This window comes from Hippocampus zosterae, chromosome 20, assembly GCF_025434085.1.
Source record: "Hippocampus zosterae strain Florida chromosome 20, ASM2543408v3, whole genome shotgun sequence".
In the NCBI taxonomy this organism is placed as follows: Eukaryota; Metazoa; Chordata; class Actinopteri; order Syngnathiformes; family Syngnathidae; genus Hippocampus; species Hippocampus zosterae.
In genome coordinates, this window is record NC_067470.1 from 1,538,997 (window position 1) to 1,557,669 (window position 18,673).

The window sequence follows — 18,673 nt, forward strand, 5'->3', positions numbered from 1 at the left end:
CCCTTCATGCATTGCTCTCTGTCTTTGCTTTAGCTTAAAGAGAGCCACGCAAACGTAAAGCAGCTGGAAGAAACCACCGTTTCCTTACGGGCCACGCAGGACTCGCTGAGGAGAACGTTGGCGCTGGAGGAGGAACGCAAACAAGGGCTGCTTGAAGACAATGCGCATCGTGAAGACAGCCTGGCCGCGCCGCGGAGCCAAGTAGGTCACCCAAACGAAAAGAGAAGGTGCGTTGCGCTGAAATAAGAAACAGATTCAAATGACATTATCTAAATGAAATCCAGTCAGGTGCATCTGGGAATTCTCTTCATTTTTTTTTTTTGGGTAAACTTCCTTTTTCACTTAATCATGCCTTCTCCAGCCCCCCTCCTCCTGCTTCCTCTCGCCATATTTAATAACTTTTTGCCGCCATCTTCGCTCCACAGAGGCTAGGCTACTTGTACTATAAGAAATCAGGCTCCTGTCACTGAGGTATGAAGTAGATTTGTTTCTTACTTTTGTGTTTGTTCCACCCCACCCGCACCCCCACCCCCCCTTGCAAAATCAGTGTGTCTCGCCTCCTACTTCCCTTTTTATTTTGGTCCACCGTGGCCCCCATCCCAGAGAGAACCAGAAGTAATGAATGGCAACATTAAAGCGTCATACACATGATAAATGAAATGGCCTCTACAATTTTACCTCCCCCCCTTTTATTCTTCTGCCTTACCCCAAATTATTTCTTCTACCTACACTGGTCCCTTCACGCACACTGTATATTATTTTTAAGACTCAAATAACCATTTACTGTACGCTGTTGATCACTCATCCTTTACCATTTTTTTTTTACAGCAGCTTTGCACATGGCATGCAAGCTGAATAAAAAAAAAATTGCAATAAATTGCAAAAGGCCCTTCATTTGCAATTTATTGTCAGTCTAAACTGGACACTAGTACATGAATAATATGAGCTATGAAAAAACAACCGATTTTAAAAAAAAAGGGTTCTATACACAAACAAAATACAATAAACACTGCGTGCGAAGGAAAACGGCTCATCAGAGATGTGCCCGACAAGAAGACAGAAGAAACGGGATTTTTTCATTCATTCATTCATTCATCTTCCGAACCGCTTGATCCTCACTAGGGTCGCGGGGGGTGCTGGAGCCAATCCCAGCTGTCTTCGGGCAGTAGGCGGGGGACACCCTGAATCGGTTGCCAGCCAATCGCAGGGCACACGGAAACGAACAACCATCCACGCTCACACTCATACCTAGGGACAATTTAGAGCGTCCAATCAGCCTGCCACGCATGTTTTTGGAATGTGGGAGGAAACCGGAGCACCCGGAGAAAACCCACGCAGGCCCGGGGAGAACATGCAAACTCCACACAGGGAGGCCGCAGCTGGAATCGAACCCGGTACCTCTGCACTGTGAAGCCGACGTGCTAGCCACTGGACTACCGGGCCGCCTCCATTTTTTTAAATTTTATTTATTTTTTGTACAGACAGTGGTCACGATGGCAAAAAAGTCGGGTTTTCCACTCCATGTTGAAAGGCTTGGAGAGCTACAATTCCAAACAATACTCAAAAAGGCGTCAGAATGAGCAAGGTGATGGGACGCAAGAGCCACCGTTGAAGTTCTCTTCAGGTCTTCAAGGCTGGACTCGCTCCTGCTCGCAATGATTATATTCCTCAGAACCGCCGCAACCGTTTCCTCTCGCTCTCATGCCATTTTTTATTTGTATTTTTTTGCTCATTTCTTTTCTCGCCTTGACACTTTTCCCTTTCATCCCCGTCACCGCCCATACCGCCAACCGTACAAATATTATTACACCCCCTCCTGTCGTCCTCCACCCCCCCCTTTTTTTTTTCTTCTACTTCCTTCTCTTTATCTTGTCATTGCCTGTCAGTAGGGATTCCGTCTGTGCCGAGCGTTGTGTGCGTGTATACGTGCAAACACACCGAGACCGAGATACACTTAAGAGCTCATTGATTTAAAAATACCTTCGATATCGGCGGTCCCCTCCCGCCGATTCGTTCAGGAGCTTATCACGTGCGTCGACGTGCGCACGCAGAGATATGCATAAAGCCGAGCTCTCACACTCCAAAGTTTCTCCTTAAACTTTGCGATTGACCTAGTTAGCGTGTCATTTTGACAAGGTGTCTGTTTTGACACGACGACGTTCTCCGCTGTTTATCAACATTCATTCTGCCTATCACACGCTCACGTCGGGAATTGGCACACGCGCTCCTCAAAGGTAAATGACGCTCGGATTGAAGATTTGTCAGGATTTGCCGTTCGGATGCTCTAAGGCCACGTACCGTGGACTGTAAATGCGCCGGTCATTGTTTTATTTGCTCACTGGGTTGCCATTGTACACAATGTTACAAACCACTGCAGTTTCCGGGAAGTAAGTTGTGGTTAAAATGATGTATATGATGCTGAATGGATGTTGTCCCACCCCCTTGCCAATAATGGTGGTTTAGTGTATCGCAAAGAGCCTGCTTGCTGACTTCTCAAGGTGAGAGGTCAAAGAGCCAAGTTGACTCCATCAATTCCCTTGGACAGTTACAAATGAGCCCTCAAGTCGAGTCAAAACAAGCCCTGGATCACTCCCAACCAGCGGGAGATGGAAAATGGAAGGCAGCGCTTGGCTCCATTTATCACCAAGAATCGTTTTGAAAGTTTACATTTAACGTTTAGAACGTCAAACTTACACACGGACTAAAGCTGACTTATTTTGTTCGGTTTGGATTTAGTTCTCGTCCATTTTAGATGTGTGCCGTTTTATCATTTCTGCATCTTCATTCGATTTAGCCTTTTTTCTTCTCAGGGCTTGAAGATCATTTAATAATAATAATAATAATAATAATAATACATTTTATTTGTGGGCGCCTTTCTAGAAACTCAAGGACACCTTACAACAAGCAGTTAAAATCACGAGTACAATGTTGAAAACAACATCAAATAAGATAAGAAAAAAATACAACAAAAATAAATAAATAAATATTTAAAAAAATATAAATAAAAATTTGAAAAACAGGTGGGAGTAAGCATGCATTTAAAAAATACACAAATGAAAAAAAGTGTTTGCGATGCTTTGCTGCAGGTATTTGATTGCCCTCGGACACATGACTTTGATCTTGCCGATTACTAAATTGGCTTTTAGGGACCCCCGCCCCCCCCCCCCCTCGCATGGCGGTTTTTTTTTACATTTTTGTGTGACTCATATACTCCCACACACCTGGGACATATTGCTTCAGCGGCGGCGGGGCGTTGGAGCGCAGCCGTGACTGGGTCGGTGAGCCTTCTTTTCAAGGTTTCCCCAAACCCGGTCGGCTGTTTTTAAGCCACGTCACCAGGAAGTAGTGACGGCTCAGATGAAGGCTGAAGCGACAGCCGAAACTGTCAGCCGGGCAGGAGTTTTTCTCTTTCCCAAAAAAAAAAACCTAATTATCTGGGGTGGGGGGGAAGAAAGAAACTTTTAAACCAATCTTGATAACACGAAGACTAGTAAACTCAGTTAGATGAAATGGATAAAAAAAATGGATTATGTTTCCCAGCAAAGTCAAGGGGACGCAGCCGTGCACCGACGCACACATACTCGACACACTGGCGGTGTCCTTCCGTCAAAGTGGGTTGTCAGCGGGAGCTCACCCAAGGTAACGGACATAAAGAAAGCAGTCGTCAGCCACCACGCCGCGTTTCAAGAGAAGCGTCAACACCGCTTTTCACTGCTTAGCTTGTCTTCTGCACACCACTGCGCTGATGTGAAAAGACAAGTTCAATAACATGAATATTTGAGCTCAGATTGCGCACGCAGCTGAAATTAGGAAGTTTTTTTTTCTTTTCCTCCCTTTCTAGTTTCAATAAAGAAAAGGAGGTAAAGATTTACACTTGTTAGGGAACCGGGTGATACTAAGAAAAAAAGGCTCACTGACTACGTATTAGGAAAGGGTCAAGGCCGACCGACCAGGTTTGATTTTATTTTTGCGATAAATCAAATGGAAAGATAAAGACCCTTTATTTGGCAAGTCTGCTGATTCAATGTGTCTCATTTTATTTTATTTAATTTAATTTAATTTTATTTTATTTTATTATTTTAATTTTATTTTATTTTATTTTATTTTATTTTATTTTATTTTATTTTATTTTATGAGCCTCTCTAACTTTATCATTTTGTTGTTGTTTTCACAAAATGGTTTTAGATGGTGGACACGTGCCGAGTGAATTGCAAATTGTACTTGTTTATTTATGCATATATATTTTTTATGTACACTGACAAAAATGGTGTGTTGTATTCACTCCATTTTAGTTCTTCAAGAGTTTGCACAAAATAAAAACATCTGGATCCAGATGTTTTTTTTTTTTTGAACCGATATGTAGTCTCCTCAAAAGTATGTCCTGTATCTGGATCCAGATGATTTTATTTTGTGCAACCACTTGGCAAAATAAAATGGGAGTCATTTCAACAAAAACGTTTTCCAGTGTCGTGATTTAACAGTTTGTTTGTTTTACTTTTTGCTGATCCAGGAGAAGGCTTTGGCGATGCTTTTTAAGGAGACGGAGGAGAACGATCCGAGAGCCAAGATGGAGGGCGCCAACGGCCGGCATGTTGGCCTTATTGACGCCAAAGACGCACCGGAGGCCAACTGTGCCGTGCGCCGAGAAGAACGGCGCGCTTGCCACTCGGAGGTGCGCGTCTCACTTCTGTCTTTGTGGACATGTTCTCTTTCTATATGTGGGCAAATGCATTTGATAAAATGGCGCCCAAATGGGGATTGACTTTTAACCAAAAAAAATTTGCCGTGATTCTTTTTTTCCTCCATGAACGTCGAGCTGCGAAGGTAAAGCCGCACACTCAAACGTTATTTTTATTTTTTTTTAAAGTTAGGGCTGCACTTTGTCTTCCTTCCTCCCGTCAGGTCGCTCGTGCAGGTTTTCTGCTCGGATGCGCCCGGGCTTGATTTGAAGTGGGAGCGAGCAAATCCACGGTTAAACCAAGCCGCGACGTTCCTCCGCAATCGTAACTAGTTGCTGTCATTAGCTGTAAACCGGCAAGGTTCTCATCCAGATTACAGCGGGATTAACATGGATGAACTCGAGATGAGTGTTCTCGAGCCGGTTTAACTTTCTCAACCTCTCCCCTCGAGAGGTGAGCTGCGGCGGGATTCCCGGCGCTCCACCAGGATTAAGGCCGCTTTCACCTCCTGGGTTCTCTTCTGTCATGATGACAGGGGGGTGACTTTAGAGTGGCACTTTGGGTCATGTCCTAATTGCATTTTCAGCGACTCCGTATGATCCGACGAGCCCACTCGATCAACATTTCGCCTTCCCACGTCATTTACCGAACCAAGGCGCGTTCTCATCTGCATGCGTGTATCCATTTGCTTTCAGTTAGCGACACCAGAGAAGGAGTTAGAAAAGCGGCAGGTGGATCCGGATCCCCTCCGCGGGCAGCTGAAAGAAGCCCGAGAGGAATTAAAAGGAGCCTGCTTGCAAGCGGAGGAGCAGAAAGAAACGGCTGCCATTTTCAAACACAAATACGCCGCCGCCATGGAGAAGGTTCGCCGAGTGCAAGGGCAGGTGAAACATCTGGCTGAGGAGCTTCAATATTCCCAGCGACAGGTGGGAGATGCCTGATTGCTTTGCGTCGTGCCTTTTGTTTTTCACCAAACGACTTGCGCCTTCCTTCTAATTGGCAGCTCAGCGAGTCCCAACAAGCCACCCGCGTCGTGGCCGGAGAACTGTCGGAGCTGAAGAGGCGTCACCGGGACAAGGTGGGCCAATGGGAGAGCTCGCAAGAGGCCCTCCGCCAATTGACGGACGAGCTCCAGATGGCTGAAAATCGGCTCGCCGCCAGCCAGCGAACGGCGGCTCACTTGAGACGCCTTGTGCGCAGCCTGCAAGGGCAAGTCAACGCACTCGAGCGGCAGGTGAGGTCACGCCGGCCATCGCGTGGCTTCATACAAGTCATTTATTCATTCATTCATTCATCTTCCGTACCGCTTGATCCTCACTAGGGTCGCGGGGGTTGCTGGAGCCTATCCCAGCTGTCTCCGGGCAGTAGGCGGGGGACACCCTGAATCGGTTGCCAGCCAATCGCAGGGCACACAGAGACGAACAACCATTCACACTCACACTCACACCTAGGGACAATTTAGAGTGTTCAATCAGCCTGCTATGCATGTTTTTGGAATGTGGGAGGAAACCGGAGCACCCGGAGAAAACCCACGCAGGCCCCGGGAGAACATGCAAACTCCACACAGGGAGGCCGGAGCTGGAATCGAACCCGGTACCTCTGCACTGTGAAGCCGACGTGCTAACCACTGGGCTACCGGGCCGCCCCAAGTCATTTATTGATTAGGTTTTAGTCAGCGGTTTGATTATGTACCCCCGCCCCCTTTCATTTAGGTCAGTCGTCCTATTTTGTCAAGGGCGCCACATCGTTCATCTAGTTAGCATGCAATCGAACACTGCACCTCTGCACTGTGAGCGCGACGTGCTGACCACTTGTCCAACGTGCCGTGGTGCCTCATTTTTATCTCCCATGCTTCAAACGCCACCTGCACAGTGTGCGAGCGCCGGCACGTTCCACGTCATCTTTAACCCACTCTTTTTCCCCCTTTTTTTTTTTTTTTTTTAATATAACGACGTCAGGCAACAGATGAATCATCTTTATTACGGAGAAATTTAATTTGGATGAACTTAACTGCTGCTGCCAAGGTCATACGGGAAGAATGTCATTTTAATCCAATCAACTTTAATCTGTTGGTTATAAAAGAGTTAGGCCGCTGAAGAATGACGCTATCTCGGCGCCTTTATTACGCCGGCTAATGACTTTGATTGTGAGGCGCCTACCAAGAGGTTCGGAAGCTCTTCTGGACGTCTCGACTTCTATTCTCTCCGCTGTGCTTGACGCGGCATGCACTTTTGTCAGGGCCCAAAATAGACGTGAAAAGCGAACTACAGTTCAACAACAAGAACAACAACAAAAAAACATTTTTAAAAAATCTGAATTTCAAAAGATTCCTCTGAAGCGGTATAAGAAAATGGATGTTTTGATGAAAAGAAAGCCCGCAACCAGAATATCACCTGCTGTTTAGGTTATTTTGTCGGCCTAAGAAGACATCTTTGAAAAGTCGTCTGTTATCGGGCACGAGCCACTTGTGCAGTTGTTCATGCGCAGATGCTTTTGCCTCGTGATCATCATAAAGCAAAGAGAAGATTGGAAAAATTTGTCTCTCAATGGAGAAATTACCCATTTTCAGCAGGGGAGAAAGTAGAAGACAAACTCACTTGTATTCTTTGGCGTTCGACTCAGCATGACTTAAATTTGTTCTTGATTTTACTGCTTGCTGCTTTCTACCGCCTTTATTACCGATTCGTCTTACTGTTTATTGTGTATGTTAAATCGCTCCATGTACAGCACTTTGTATGCAGCGATGGCTGTTTGAAAGTGCTCGAGAAATACTCTTGACTTGACTTGATAAGTACATAAATAAATGTAAATATAAAATATACATTGTAGCATATTAATAGTAATGGGGGAGTGGGCAAGAGGTTAATTCAGCAGATTTTTACTTCCCGGCTACACGGGGTATGCTTAATCCTGATTAAAAAAAAAATCAGACACATGATTGAAAATGTTTCCCTTTGTGAATCTTCCATTTCTGCTCCAACTGGAGAGCCATGCAACCAAAGACATTTGCAAGGGCAACCAAAGTGCGCTTCTAAGTGCAGCGATAAGCAACTCTTTGACACACTTTTCCTCCCGTCTTTATCTCTGCTCTCCTCTGCATGTAGAGAGGCATGTCGGAGTGTGACCTGCGACTCTATCGGCAGAGTCACTCTCACGCCAACGAGGACTACCTCAGCCTGCAAGGGAACGAGCAGAAGCTGCAGGGGGTGAGGCCGCCGATTGCCCTTATCATCTCGGTAAAATAATACAGAGTCTATGGTTTTGTGAGATTCCAAAATGGACGCATGAACACCCCCCCACCTCGCCCCCTGTTGGTTGCGGCCGAGCTTGACGGTGACAAATATAGTGACGCGCTCACCTTTTGTATGTGTGTGTGTGTGTGTGTGTGTGTGGTCTGCGTGCGTGTGTGGGTTTTAGCGCTGCAGCGAGCAGGCGGAGCGGCTTGTGGAGTGTGAAAAGGTTATTCTGCAGATGAAATCAGAGCTGGAGAGACAGTAATAATGGCATCTCTATGAAAACTCTTGGCTGAGCCCCAGTTCTGTCCTTGTCCTTCTTCTCATGCCCTTCCCATTCGCCCTCCGCTGCTTGGCCCCTACATCCCCACCCCCACCCGCCCCTTCGCTGCTTCTAGACCAAATAGCATCACGTAGGACTTGATGGAACATGCTAAACTTCACATCATCTCGTCAAAGCTTTTCATTCTGCGAGGCCGTTCTATGGTTTCATCTTTCAATTGGGTGTGGGATTTGGAGAGCCATTTGAGGCTCACGGTGCGTTTGCCATGCTTTCCTCAGAAACCAAGAGCAGGGCGGTCCGAAGCAAGGTCTTGCCACGTGCTGCCGTGCACACCTAAGCCGGCGTGGACAATGGGAACAGGAAGTGACGCGGCTGAAAGAGGAAATTGCACACTTGGAGCGTGAGCTTGCTGACAGCCCAAAGGTATTTGTGCTGATGGAAACCCAATCGTATCAAAAAGCGCTTCTTGTGGGGACTGTTTACTGCCGATTCTGATGTGAAATTTGATATTTTGGTCCACACTAGTCTAGCCAGTGAGCTAGCTGGCACCAAATTAACTTTTTTTTTTTACAAACTATGCTCAGGTTTTGCATTTTCTTTCGGAAATCCACATTCATTCATTCATTCATCTTCCGAGCCGCTTGATCCTCACTAGGGTGGCGGGGGGTGCTGGAGCCTATCCCAGCTCTCTTCGGGCAGTAGGCGGGGGACACCCTGAATCGGTTGCCAGCCAATCGCAGGGCACACAGAAACGAACAACCATTCGCACTCACACTCACACCTAGGGACAATTTAGAGCGTCCAATCAGCCTGCCACTCATGTTTTTGGAATGTGGGAGGAAACCGGAGCACCCGGAGAAAACCCACGCAGGCCCGGGGAGAACATGCAAACTCCACACAGGGAGGCCGGAGCTGGAATCGAACCCGGTACCTCTGCACTGTGAAGCCGACGTGCTAACCACTGGACTACCAGGCCGCGGAAATCCACATTTGAAACGAAAATGTTTCTTTTAAATACAGAAGTGAGGGAAACGTGAATAAAAAACACTTTGAGGCACTGTACACACTCAACTCAGCAATCATGTAAGTGTCCCATACTTGCCTGCCGGAAACAAATTGTCTCGCTATTAATTAAAGCGCCAAACGGTGCCAGAGCCGATGAAATTGACTTCAATTACGAGCTCGAGGTCCGCGTTTACTCAAACAGCGCAGCAGTTGTGTTTGCTGTTACGGCTTATTTTGCGAGTCCGATCAATGACGCCATTGTCAGACTGTACCAATTATGACATTACAGTCGATCAGCTATTTTGCAGGAAATGCCCAATATCAATCGATTGCAATGTACTCGATCAGATCGATGGAAAGTCCAAAAGTGATTGAATTTGAAAAATCATACGACAGCATCTTAGATGAATCCATCCAAAGTGGACGGTTCACCTGAACAAGTGCCGCACTTGAGAACCCGATCGCTATCAGGAGTGAGTAAAAGGAAGACGCTTTCAAGTGTCCAGGAATATCTGTGCAGGAAATCACCCGTCGTCTTATCATGAGCATGAACGTACATAATTTTTAAATAGGAAAGGTTCAGTCGGAATACGACACGAAATCTAGTTGTCCGTGCATTAATATGAATAATAATAAATAATAAATATGAACGCATTCAAATTTTCAATGAACGCATTAAACTCGTGGAAATATGAAAAAAAAATCTCTTCCCAGAAGCTGAAGGGCCCTCACAGAGCGAAGTCGAGTCTCAGCACTGAAGTCGGAAAGCTGAGTCAAGAGCTTGAGGTGCTGCGCCGCAAACATCGGACAACAGGTAGCAGTGTCAAATAGTCAAATATTTTCACCTGCCTTTTGTCAGGAGGTTGTGCGCATCAAATGCAGCCTCATATTTCTTTGTGTGCGTATCAAAATATATGCCGCGAGATAAAGTATAAAGTCACTGGCCACCTAATTAGATTCTCGTTGGCTAGCCATTTGGGCAACTGACGCCTTTTATTTCGGAACATGGAAGGGAGGGCGTTCCGCTGACGTAGGGTTTGGGCGTTATTGCCGGAAGATTGTGTCTGTGTTGAATCGGAATTTTCTTTTGGGTTTTTTTGCGCTTCCAAATTGGGTCTCATTGAAAAAAGGCTAAATTCATGTGATTTCTGCCCACCCCCGCTGAAATTTGGGGGCCACGCGGCCCATCAGAATCCCACTGCACGCAATGGAAAGCACGTGGTGGTGTTCTGCTTTGTGCTGCCCGAAACTCCCGGCTGCTTGCTCCCTCCATTGCTTATTTCAAATTAGCCGGCAGGGCTACAAACCGTGAGATTTGGTTGCAAGATGGTCTGCACGTAAAGCCACGAACACACACACACACACACACACACACACACACACAGATCGGTTTATGTGATTTGTGGGGACCACTTTTTAGTTCATCACTTTCGGGGACCACCCTTTCCAAATGACATACAGCTCTGCAAAAAATCAGGGATACACAAGGTGGTGGTGTTAGCCTATAAACACCACACACACACACACACACACGTGCACGCACACATGCGCACTGTGCGCGAGAGTTTTTACTTAATGGCTTCTTTAGCGCATGGTAATGATGTGCGCGTGTGCGCAATGCATTGCAATGGCCTTTGTAGTCGCGTGTCATGGCAGGAATGGCGACGTCTGGCTTTTTCTCCGGGCACAGAAATGTCTCATTAAGAATTAACGTACACATTTTCGGTCATGCCAGGCAAACGTCTTTTTGGTGCGCGCACATGCACGAAAAATAACAGCCTGCCCTCCCCGCTCCTCCCCCCCCCTCCCCCCCGTCTCCCACTGCTTTGATTAGCACATGCACACTTGCTCTCAGAGGTACAAACACACAATCACCTATTGTGCGCTGAGAGATGATTCCGAGGTCTTTGTCTGTGGCGGCAGGCTCGCTAGCCGAACATTGCTCATTAACAAGATGGAGACAGAAAGACATCGCTGTGCGGCTTGGCCCTTTGTCTGTGATCAAAACGCACGACCTAGACTCTTTGCTCAACGCAAAACAACGCATATTATTCCGCTTTTATACTCCGTAGACGCAGTCGAGCAATTTCGGAAGGATAAATATGGATTCTTGGAACAAAATGCGGTTCATTGTTTTCCCGTTCTGAATGGACTGGGTTGAAAAGGAAACCGGAGGAATGTCTGTTGTGAACAAAACCCAGGCGGGCATGGGGAGAACATGCCAACGCCACACGGGAAGAATGCCGGAGCCGGAATCCAAGCCGGCACCTCTGCGCTGTGAGGCTAACATGCTAACCGGTCGCCCACCACGCCGCCCGCCATGGCATTTTTTTTGCTGTGTGTGAAATAAATGTGATGCTATCAAATGCAAGACAACAAAAGCTCCATATTTCCACCCTTTCACTCAAAGAGACGTGTAATATTAGCGCCCGCCCATGCGTGTGCCGCCTTCGCGTATTTGCCTAAAGATGATGAAGTGATGATGGAGCGCATGTGTGTGCAGGCTCCGCCCACGTGACAGTATACATGTGTAAGTACGCGTGCGTTTCCCCTCTGATCCCGATCCCCCGAGCGCACGTGCGCGCAGGCCTCTCTCTCTCTCTCCTTCAATTCACCTCCATTACTAGCTCTAATCCCATTTCACACTCTATCGATCCCCAAAAACCGTTGTTCACCGGAACCGGCAGCAAACACTGGAATTTCTCCCCGTCGTTTCACCGCCATTGTTCTTTATTACACAAAGAGGGCCACCCCGTTTTGTGCCAGAGCCTGGCAGGAATATGAATTATAAATGTAGAGTTAATAAAATGGAGAAGCAAAATGGGGTGTGGGGGGGTGGGGTATCGGAGAGAGACGGGGATATGAGCCCGGATAGAGAGAAGTGGTTGGGAGAAACATCAGAGAAAATGACTCCTTTACAAGAGTCTATTGATCAGTTTCTATCAAAGGGGGATGTCAGACATGAGATTACCTGGCAGTTTGAGCATTAGGTGCCGTGTGTTATAGCCCCGGGCCCTTGTACCGCTGCCAGAGGATTGTAAATAAAGCGGCGAGGAGAGAGCAAGAGGGGAGTTTGTTGGGGCGGGATGCTTGTGTTGATGCTGGAGTTTTACATCCTATACGCGTCTTGTGTTGTTTGTCTTTTGTGAGCGTTGCGCGCTCTTTACCTGCTGGAGTATTTGTGCGCGGAACCGCGCGTGCAAAGACACCTATTGGCTTATAGCCAACAGCAGTGTTGCAAGTCGGTGAAACTTCTGAAACGGAGCGAGCGAAAGAGTCTTGGGAGGCTTTGGGCCATCTCGCGGGAGCACCTTAGCCCGCTACGAATCCTGCAACAAAGCCAAAGGAAGCTGCTAGTGAGCTGGCGGATTCTTTCAAGGAAGGCCCCGGCCGGCCTTCTGCCCAAGCACTGATTCTCGGTCAGCTGACTTTTCATCCCGGTCGTGTCGAAGGTTAGCTCAGCGCGTTGGGTCATCTGATCTGCGATGCCACATGACTGGCTTTGAAGTTCACGCGGAAGGAAGGGCGGAGAGAGTTCTGCAATTCAAAAATGTTGAAGTCAGTATAAAAAGGGTCAAGAAAGTGAAAGTAGAAGGAGAGCCAGGACCTTAGATGGGTTTAGGTCATAACGTAACATGAATGTACTAAAAATGAAAAAAAAAAAAATACGATTGTTCATGTTTCATTGCGACCAAACCAATGTTAAGAAAGCTAGAGGGGGGAAAAAAGCGTCTTGTAGCAACCTTGAGAACAGGCGATAGCTACTTTCCTTCCTGAGGAGTTGGCCACACTGATCACAGCGAAGATTTTAGGAATTATTTTTTATTTATATTATTATTATTTATATTTGTATTATACATATATATATATATAAAATATAAATAATATAAAAATTTATATATATAATATAAATAATATAAAAATTATAATATAAATAATATAACAATTTATATATATATATATATATATATATATAATATAATATAATAATAAATAATAATAAAAATTTATATGTATATATATATATATATATATTTTTTTTAACCACCATCCAGAGTGGGTGTGATGACCACCACAATGCGGTGAATTTTTTGCAACCTGGCAGTCATTTTTCTGTCAACAGCAGAACACTCGGTCCACGGCGGCCCAGTTTAATACGGCTAAGGCGACAAGAATATGAAAAGAACAGAAGGCGCCGCGGCAAATGAGCCCAGTTTGTGAAGTAGCCGACCTCGCAAACAACTTTCAGGCTAACAGTGTCCTCCCTCTTCGCATGTGTTTGCTCTTCAAAGTTCTCACAATGAAGGTGGCGAAAAATTGGAATCAAGCTTTCTGATGGCAACATCTTTTGATTCGTTTCCTTTCATTTTAGCTTTTTCATTCCAAATCTGCACAGAACGGGAACCGGAAGACATTGGCTTTGGCCTTTAGTGCACAAAGTACCGGTGAGAGTTGATTTTGTGACGGAGCGGTCTTTGCTGCTAATTGCTCTGTGCACAGCCTCCGAGTGGCTTTCGCTGAGCCTTCCATCTCAAGCATTCACTTCTCTGCTTTTATTGATCACTGAGACCCCAGGCAAACGTTCACCTTGAGCCCAACTCGTCCGTGAAGCGCACGTGCGCACACATTAGAAGATGGATTTGTGAAGCATTCACAATGAAATATTTCCCATCAATGCTTCCGTTTCTCCAGCGAAATCCGAATGTGATGCTTTAAAATCTTTACAACCATAAATTAAACGGATTTTGTTCAGAAAGGTGAATACCTTTCTCGCTATGTGGTTTCAATACCGCAACACTAACAGCATCACACCAACAACAGCTCTTTTCCAAATACTCCAATACACGCGCATTTTCACTCAATTCGAGGTCCGGCCTGTAAATATTCGGCACGCACACCCGCACGCCGCCGCATATAAAGCGCTCACTTCTCCTCAATATTCAGCAGCCTTGGACACTGACGGCTGACAGTTTATTTTGTGTTCAGTGAATACTGAATTTCGTGAAAAGGTTTTAAAGGCCGAGGAGGGAACAAGACCCTATACCAAACACACACACACACACACACACCTAAAATAAATAAATACATGCGAGGGGTAAGGAAGGAAATTTCAGCTCCAACTGAAAAGGCCTTGCAAAGCAAAGGCGAGCAAGTCAAGGAAGCTGACCGGTGGTTTATTATGTTGCCACTCGGTGTGTGCTGCACCACTAAGTGTGGGACAATGGGGGGGCTTATTGCATGTAGACCCGAGGATGGAGTCCCGAAAAGGAAAATGATTGAAGGGCTGCGGTAGGACTGTGTGAGCACTAATAGTGTGGTCAGGATAAAGAGTGCCATCTATTGACAAAGCAGGAGATTGCATCTTTTGTCTGGTTCAAAAAGGCCTTTGAGTTATTTGGTCCCTTTTGATTTAAAGAAAGAAAAAAAAAGGCCTTCAAATGTCATTTAACCACATGGGTGTTTTGTCATGCATCCAAAAGTGTACCTTATCTCACTTTTAATGCCTCTTCTTTCTCCGTACCTGCTCAGCGGAGGTGTCGGCAGCCCGTTCAAAGGAGGCCAAGCGCATGGCGGCGTGTCCGACTGAGGAGGCGCAAGAGCAAGACGACAGATGGTAGGGACGGCGAATCTTCTTTTCCTTTCCTATTGCCCCCCCCCCCCCCCCCCCGAGTGCTCGCTCGTTCATCCAAAACATTGAGTATATTGATGCGTGGCACACAGGCGGGCATTAAAAGCGCATATGTGGCGGACGGTGCAGAGTCAAAATGGTCCAACATGCACGTATTTCACTGTCAAAGGTCAAAATAGCGCCATGTCAAGTGACAGACGATATCATCCGCGGATTTGAACTTGCTGGCCGCGTAGATGTGAGTGCACAGAGTTCAGAGGTGAGGCCCTCTAGTTGACCCCCGGGACGCGACCGCTAAGAGGTTGTGAAGATGACATCAGCAAAAGAGGAATCGTGTGCACGCGTGTGCATGCGCGCCGCCCTCGCGTGTATGTGAGTGGAGATGCGTCGTCGTGGTTGCGGCTTTGGCTTCCATGTGACCTCATTGCAACAAGAGTGCAAGAGAAGCTTGTGGAACTTTTGGGATTTTTCTATTTTTTCCCCCCCCCCCCCCCGCCGACAATTTAAAAGTCGGCGTGGAACCTTTCTAGGTTTTCATTGTGAATTATTAAGTTCCCAGCCATTTTCGGTGCCACACGGTGAAGCAATCTCTACGTCTGCATATTACATTTGGAGAATGGCGCTGTTTACGGTTAACTCGGTATTATCTAATCACTGCAAAGACATGAAAGCTTTTTTTTTTTTTCTTCGTCTTTTTAAAGCAACAACAACCAATGTTTAATGGCTTCCATGTGTGCAGTGGGAAATCCCCTCCTTTCTCCACGGGATGCCTCCGTCTCCTTTCCCCTTCTTGCTTTGCTCTCTCTTCTTCCTCTCATATGTTTTCTCTATGGACCAATCTATCAGCCGTATGCTTCCCCCCCCCCCCCACCCCACCCCCCTCTGTGGCTGTTCTGCTGCCGCTTTTACCACCGCTTTATGCTGCTAATCACGCACAAACATTTGGCCATGTAGAAACACACCGAAAAATCTTTTCAAGTAACTTCAGGTCACTGTCCCAAAGCTGTTTTTGCTCAGAGATGGAGAGATGTGCTTTAGGCTTTGGATGACGATTGTGGGGGGGGGGGGCTTTGTTTTGGTGTGCATACGTTTGTGTACACGTGTTGGGATTGGGGCTGTAGGGGCGGAGGGGGGAGGGGGGGTCGTGTTGAGGCCCACTGATCGGCCGGAGCCAGGCTGCGGAGGGAGGTTAGTGGAAATGGTAATCATTTGTTGTATCGATCCTACTGTAGGCAGCTGACGAACACACACACACACAAACACACACACACACACACTAACTGACTCGCATTCAGACAGTGGGCGCACAGTAGTGTGGCAGGAATGGACCCCTTCGTATTGATCGCCTTCACATTCTCTTAGCTCGACTGCCACGCACACACACACACATATATGTGTATATACAGTATTTATATATATAAGATAAGATAAGATATCCTTTATTCATCCCACACTGGGGAAATTTACAGCCTCCAGCAGCAAGAATGTATGTAGAAAGAAGAAAGAGAAAAAAACAACAAACATTTGTCAACATTAAATGCAATATGAACACAAAATGGATAAATCGCAGTACTATTAGTATATATTAGTATATATATATACACACACACACGCACAGATAAACATATTTTTGCATGGCGCCCCAAGCATGTATTCACTCAAACTTGATAGTGTCTTTAAAGTACACGTTATATTCTTTAAAACTTGACACGAATGACTTTTGACGAAGTGACATGACAAAAAGTCTTCTCTCGTTAAAGTGTGCCGCGAGTGTGTCAGGTCATGCGTGCGATTCTGATCGCAGGGCCGTGCGTAGTGACGCGGATGTGAGACTGCAGGTGGAGGTTGCAGAACTCAAGAGGACCCTTCAGCAGGCCGAGACGGAGAAAAAGCATGCGCGAGCCAAGGTACGTTCAAACAAAATGGCATCGATGCGTTGACAATTAAATAACACTCGTGGCAAGGGGGTGTCAACTTTTCTATTTTCTTAAATATTGTATATTTTGGACTCCTTTCCTCACCTTTTAACACGAGGTCTCCTTTAGCTCAACCTCCATTCCTTCCTCTCTCTCCTCTGCTACCTTTTGGGTGATTAGTGGCCTCTATTCAGTCATAGAGCCCGGATTATCTTGTCCAAAGGAGGGATGGGGGTGATTTGGAGAGTTAATTCTGGCTGTAATATTCCCTCATGTTCTGACTGGGAGCTGGAACAATCTCGGCGGGAGAGCAGTTGTCAAAGCTGAGCTGCTGTTGTACAAAGGCAGAATAGATAATTAAGGGCAACGCCGGGACGGGTGAAGCGATGTTCATTTCGATTCGACAAACTTGCAATTCTGTCTTAAGCTGCCGTGAAGCCTGCTGCTATCTGGCATTTGGATTTTGCATTTGCTTCCGTATCTGAATTTTTTTTTTTGTTCCTTTTTTCCCGCCCCTTCTCTCACTTTCACCTTTCTGTAAACTCTCCCCTTGTGAAATCCACATAATTTGACTTCCCATCTGTCTTCCCATGGACGATAATGTGTCATGGACATCATGATCAGTATCCAGGCAGGCGGTCATCTTTGCTCGCTTCTAGCATGAAGAGCACTTCTTACCAAACATCGACAGTAACGCATTTGCACCCGACAAAATAAGATTTGATACTCCAGTTGACGTCTAATATTGCCTGTAATCAAATGACGCTGTACGCCGATGCTGCTCTGTTCTTGCATTCCCGTTGTGGATGTTTTTTGACTTGCTAGCGCTTCGCTGTTGGCCGTCGCTTGATCCTTGCAGACATTTGCCCGGCTTTAGCTGCCCGGCCGGCCTTGATGCTACATTACAATTTCACAAAATTCAAAACGGACGCATTGATGCCGATGTTGAACCACTGGTAATTCATAGTGTGCTCAACAAATAATAAACGCCATGTTTTGTTGTTTTTTTTAGAAAATCTTTGCATTGATGTTCTTAATCGATCTCATACTGCTTGATTTTTACGACTGCTGCAAGTATAGGTCAATTCCACACACACACACACGCACGCGCGCGTGTGTGCGTGTCGGTTAGAGAGCGTGCGAGACGATTGTGTTTTATGTATTTGTGTGTTTGATGGCCGCACCTGCACTCAAACACGGCCCCCTTTATCTCCCCTTGTGCATCCACTCTGCCTTTCATCATCTCAACAGCAGCTGAGCTTTTTTTTTTTGCCGAATGTGCATTTGGAAAAGCAGTGTTTAAACGCCATCATGATGGCTGCAGTGAATATGACTCCTTCATTAGGCTCCCAATCTTTTTTTTTCTTTTTTTTATTGACTTTGATCAGATGAATTGTCCGCCTGTGGGGGAAAAAAAATAAATAAATACAATCAAAGGTGGTTTATACAGGAAATATATTTTACAAATTGCCCCGGTGCACAATAGCTGAACTTCAGATCGCTCTGTCCGTGTGTGTGTGTGCGCGCGCTTGTGTGCAAATTTCAATTGCATTATTGACCGAATGATTTGAAAGAAAAAAAAATTACACAAAATGGTCACTTGGGATCAGAGCATTCAGGCATTGCTTTTTTTTTGTGGTCAACAGAATTATATAAATGTATACGTCTATTTCTTAAAAGTAAATAATGAGAATGACTTTGCGGCGGCCCGGTAGTCCAGTGGTTAGCACGTGGGCTTCACAGTGCAGAGGTACCGGGTTCAATTCCAGCTCCGGCCTCCCTGTGTGGAGTTTGCATGCTCTCCCCGGGCCTGCGTGGGTTTTCTCCGGGTGCTCCGGTTTCCTCCCACATTCCAAAAACATGCATGGCAGGCTGTTTGGACGCTCTAAATTGTCCCTAGGTGTGAGTGTGAGTGCGAATGGTTGTTC

The 18,673-nt window shown here is 46.1% G+C and overlaps 1 protein-coding gene across 1 annotated transcript; it reads left to right on the top strand.

Moving 5' to 3' along the window:
• Positions 1 to 4,366: 4,366 nt before the first annotated feature.
• On the top strand, positions 4,367 to 17,181 carry LOC127593448 (plectin-like). The gene is made up of 10 exons (XM_052054905.1): positions 4,367 to 4,672; positions 5,375 to 5,605; positions 5,683 to 5,913; positions 7,784 to 7,885; positions 8,097 to 8,173; positions 8,474 to 8,618; positions 9,915 to 10,014; positions 14,730 to 14,814; positions 16,634 to 16,736; positions 17,173 to 17,181. The coding sequence occupies exons 1-10, from the start codon at positions 4,526 to 4,528 to the stop codon at positions 17,179 to 17,181; spliced, it is 1,230 nt and encodes a 409-aa protein (XP_051910865.1). The 5' UTR covers positions 4,367 to 4,525.
• Positions 17,182 to 18,673: the final 1,492 nt, after the last annotated feature.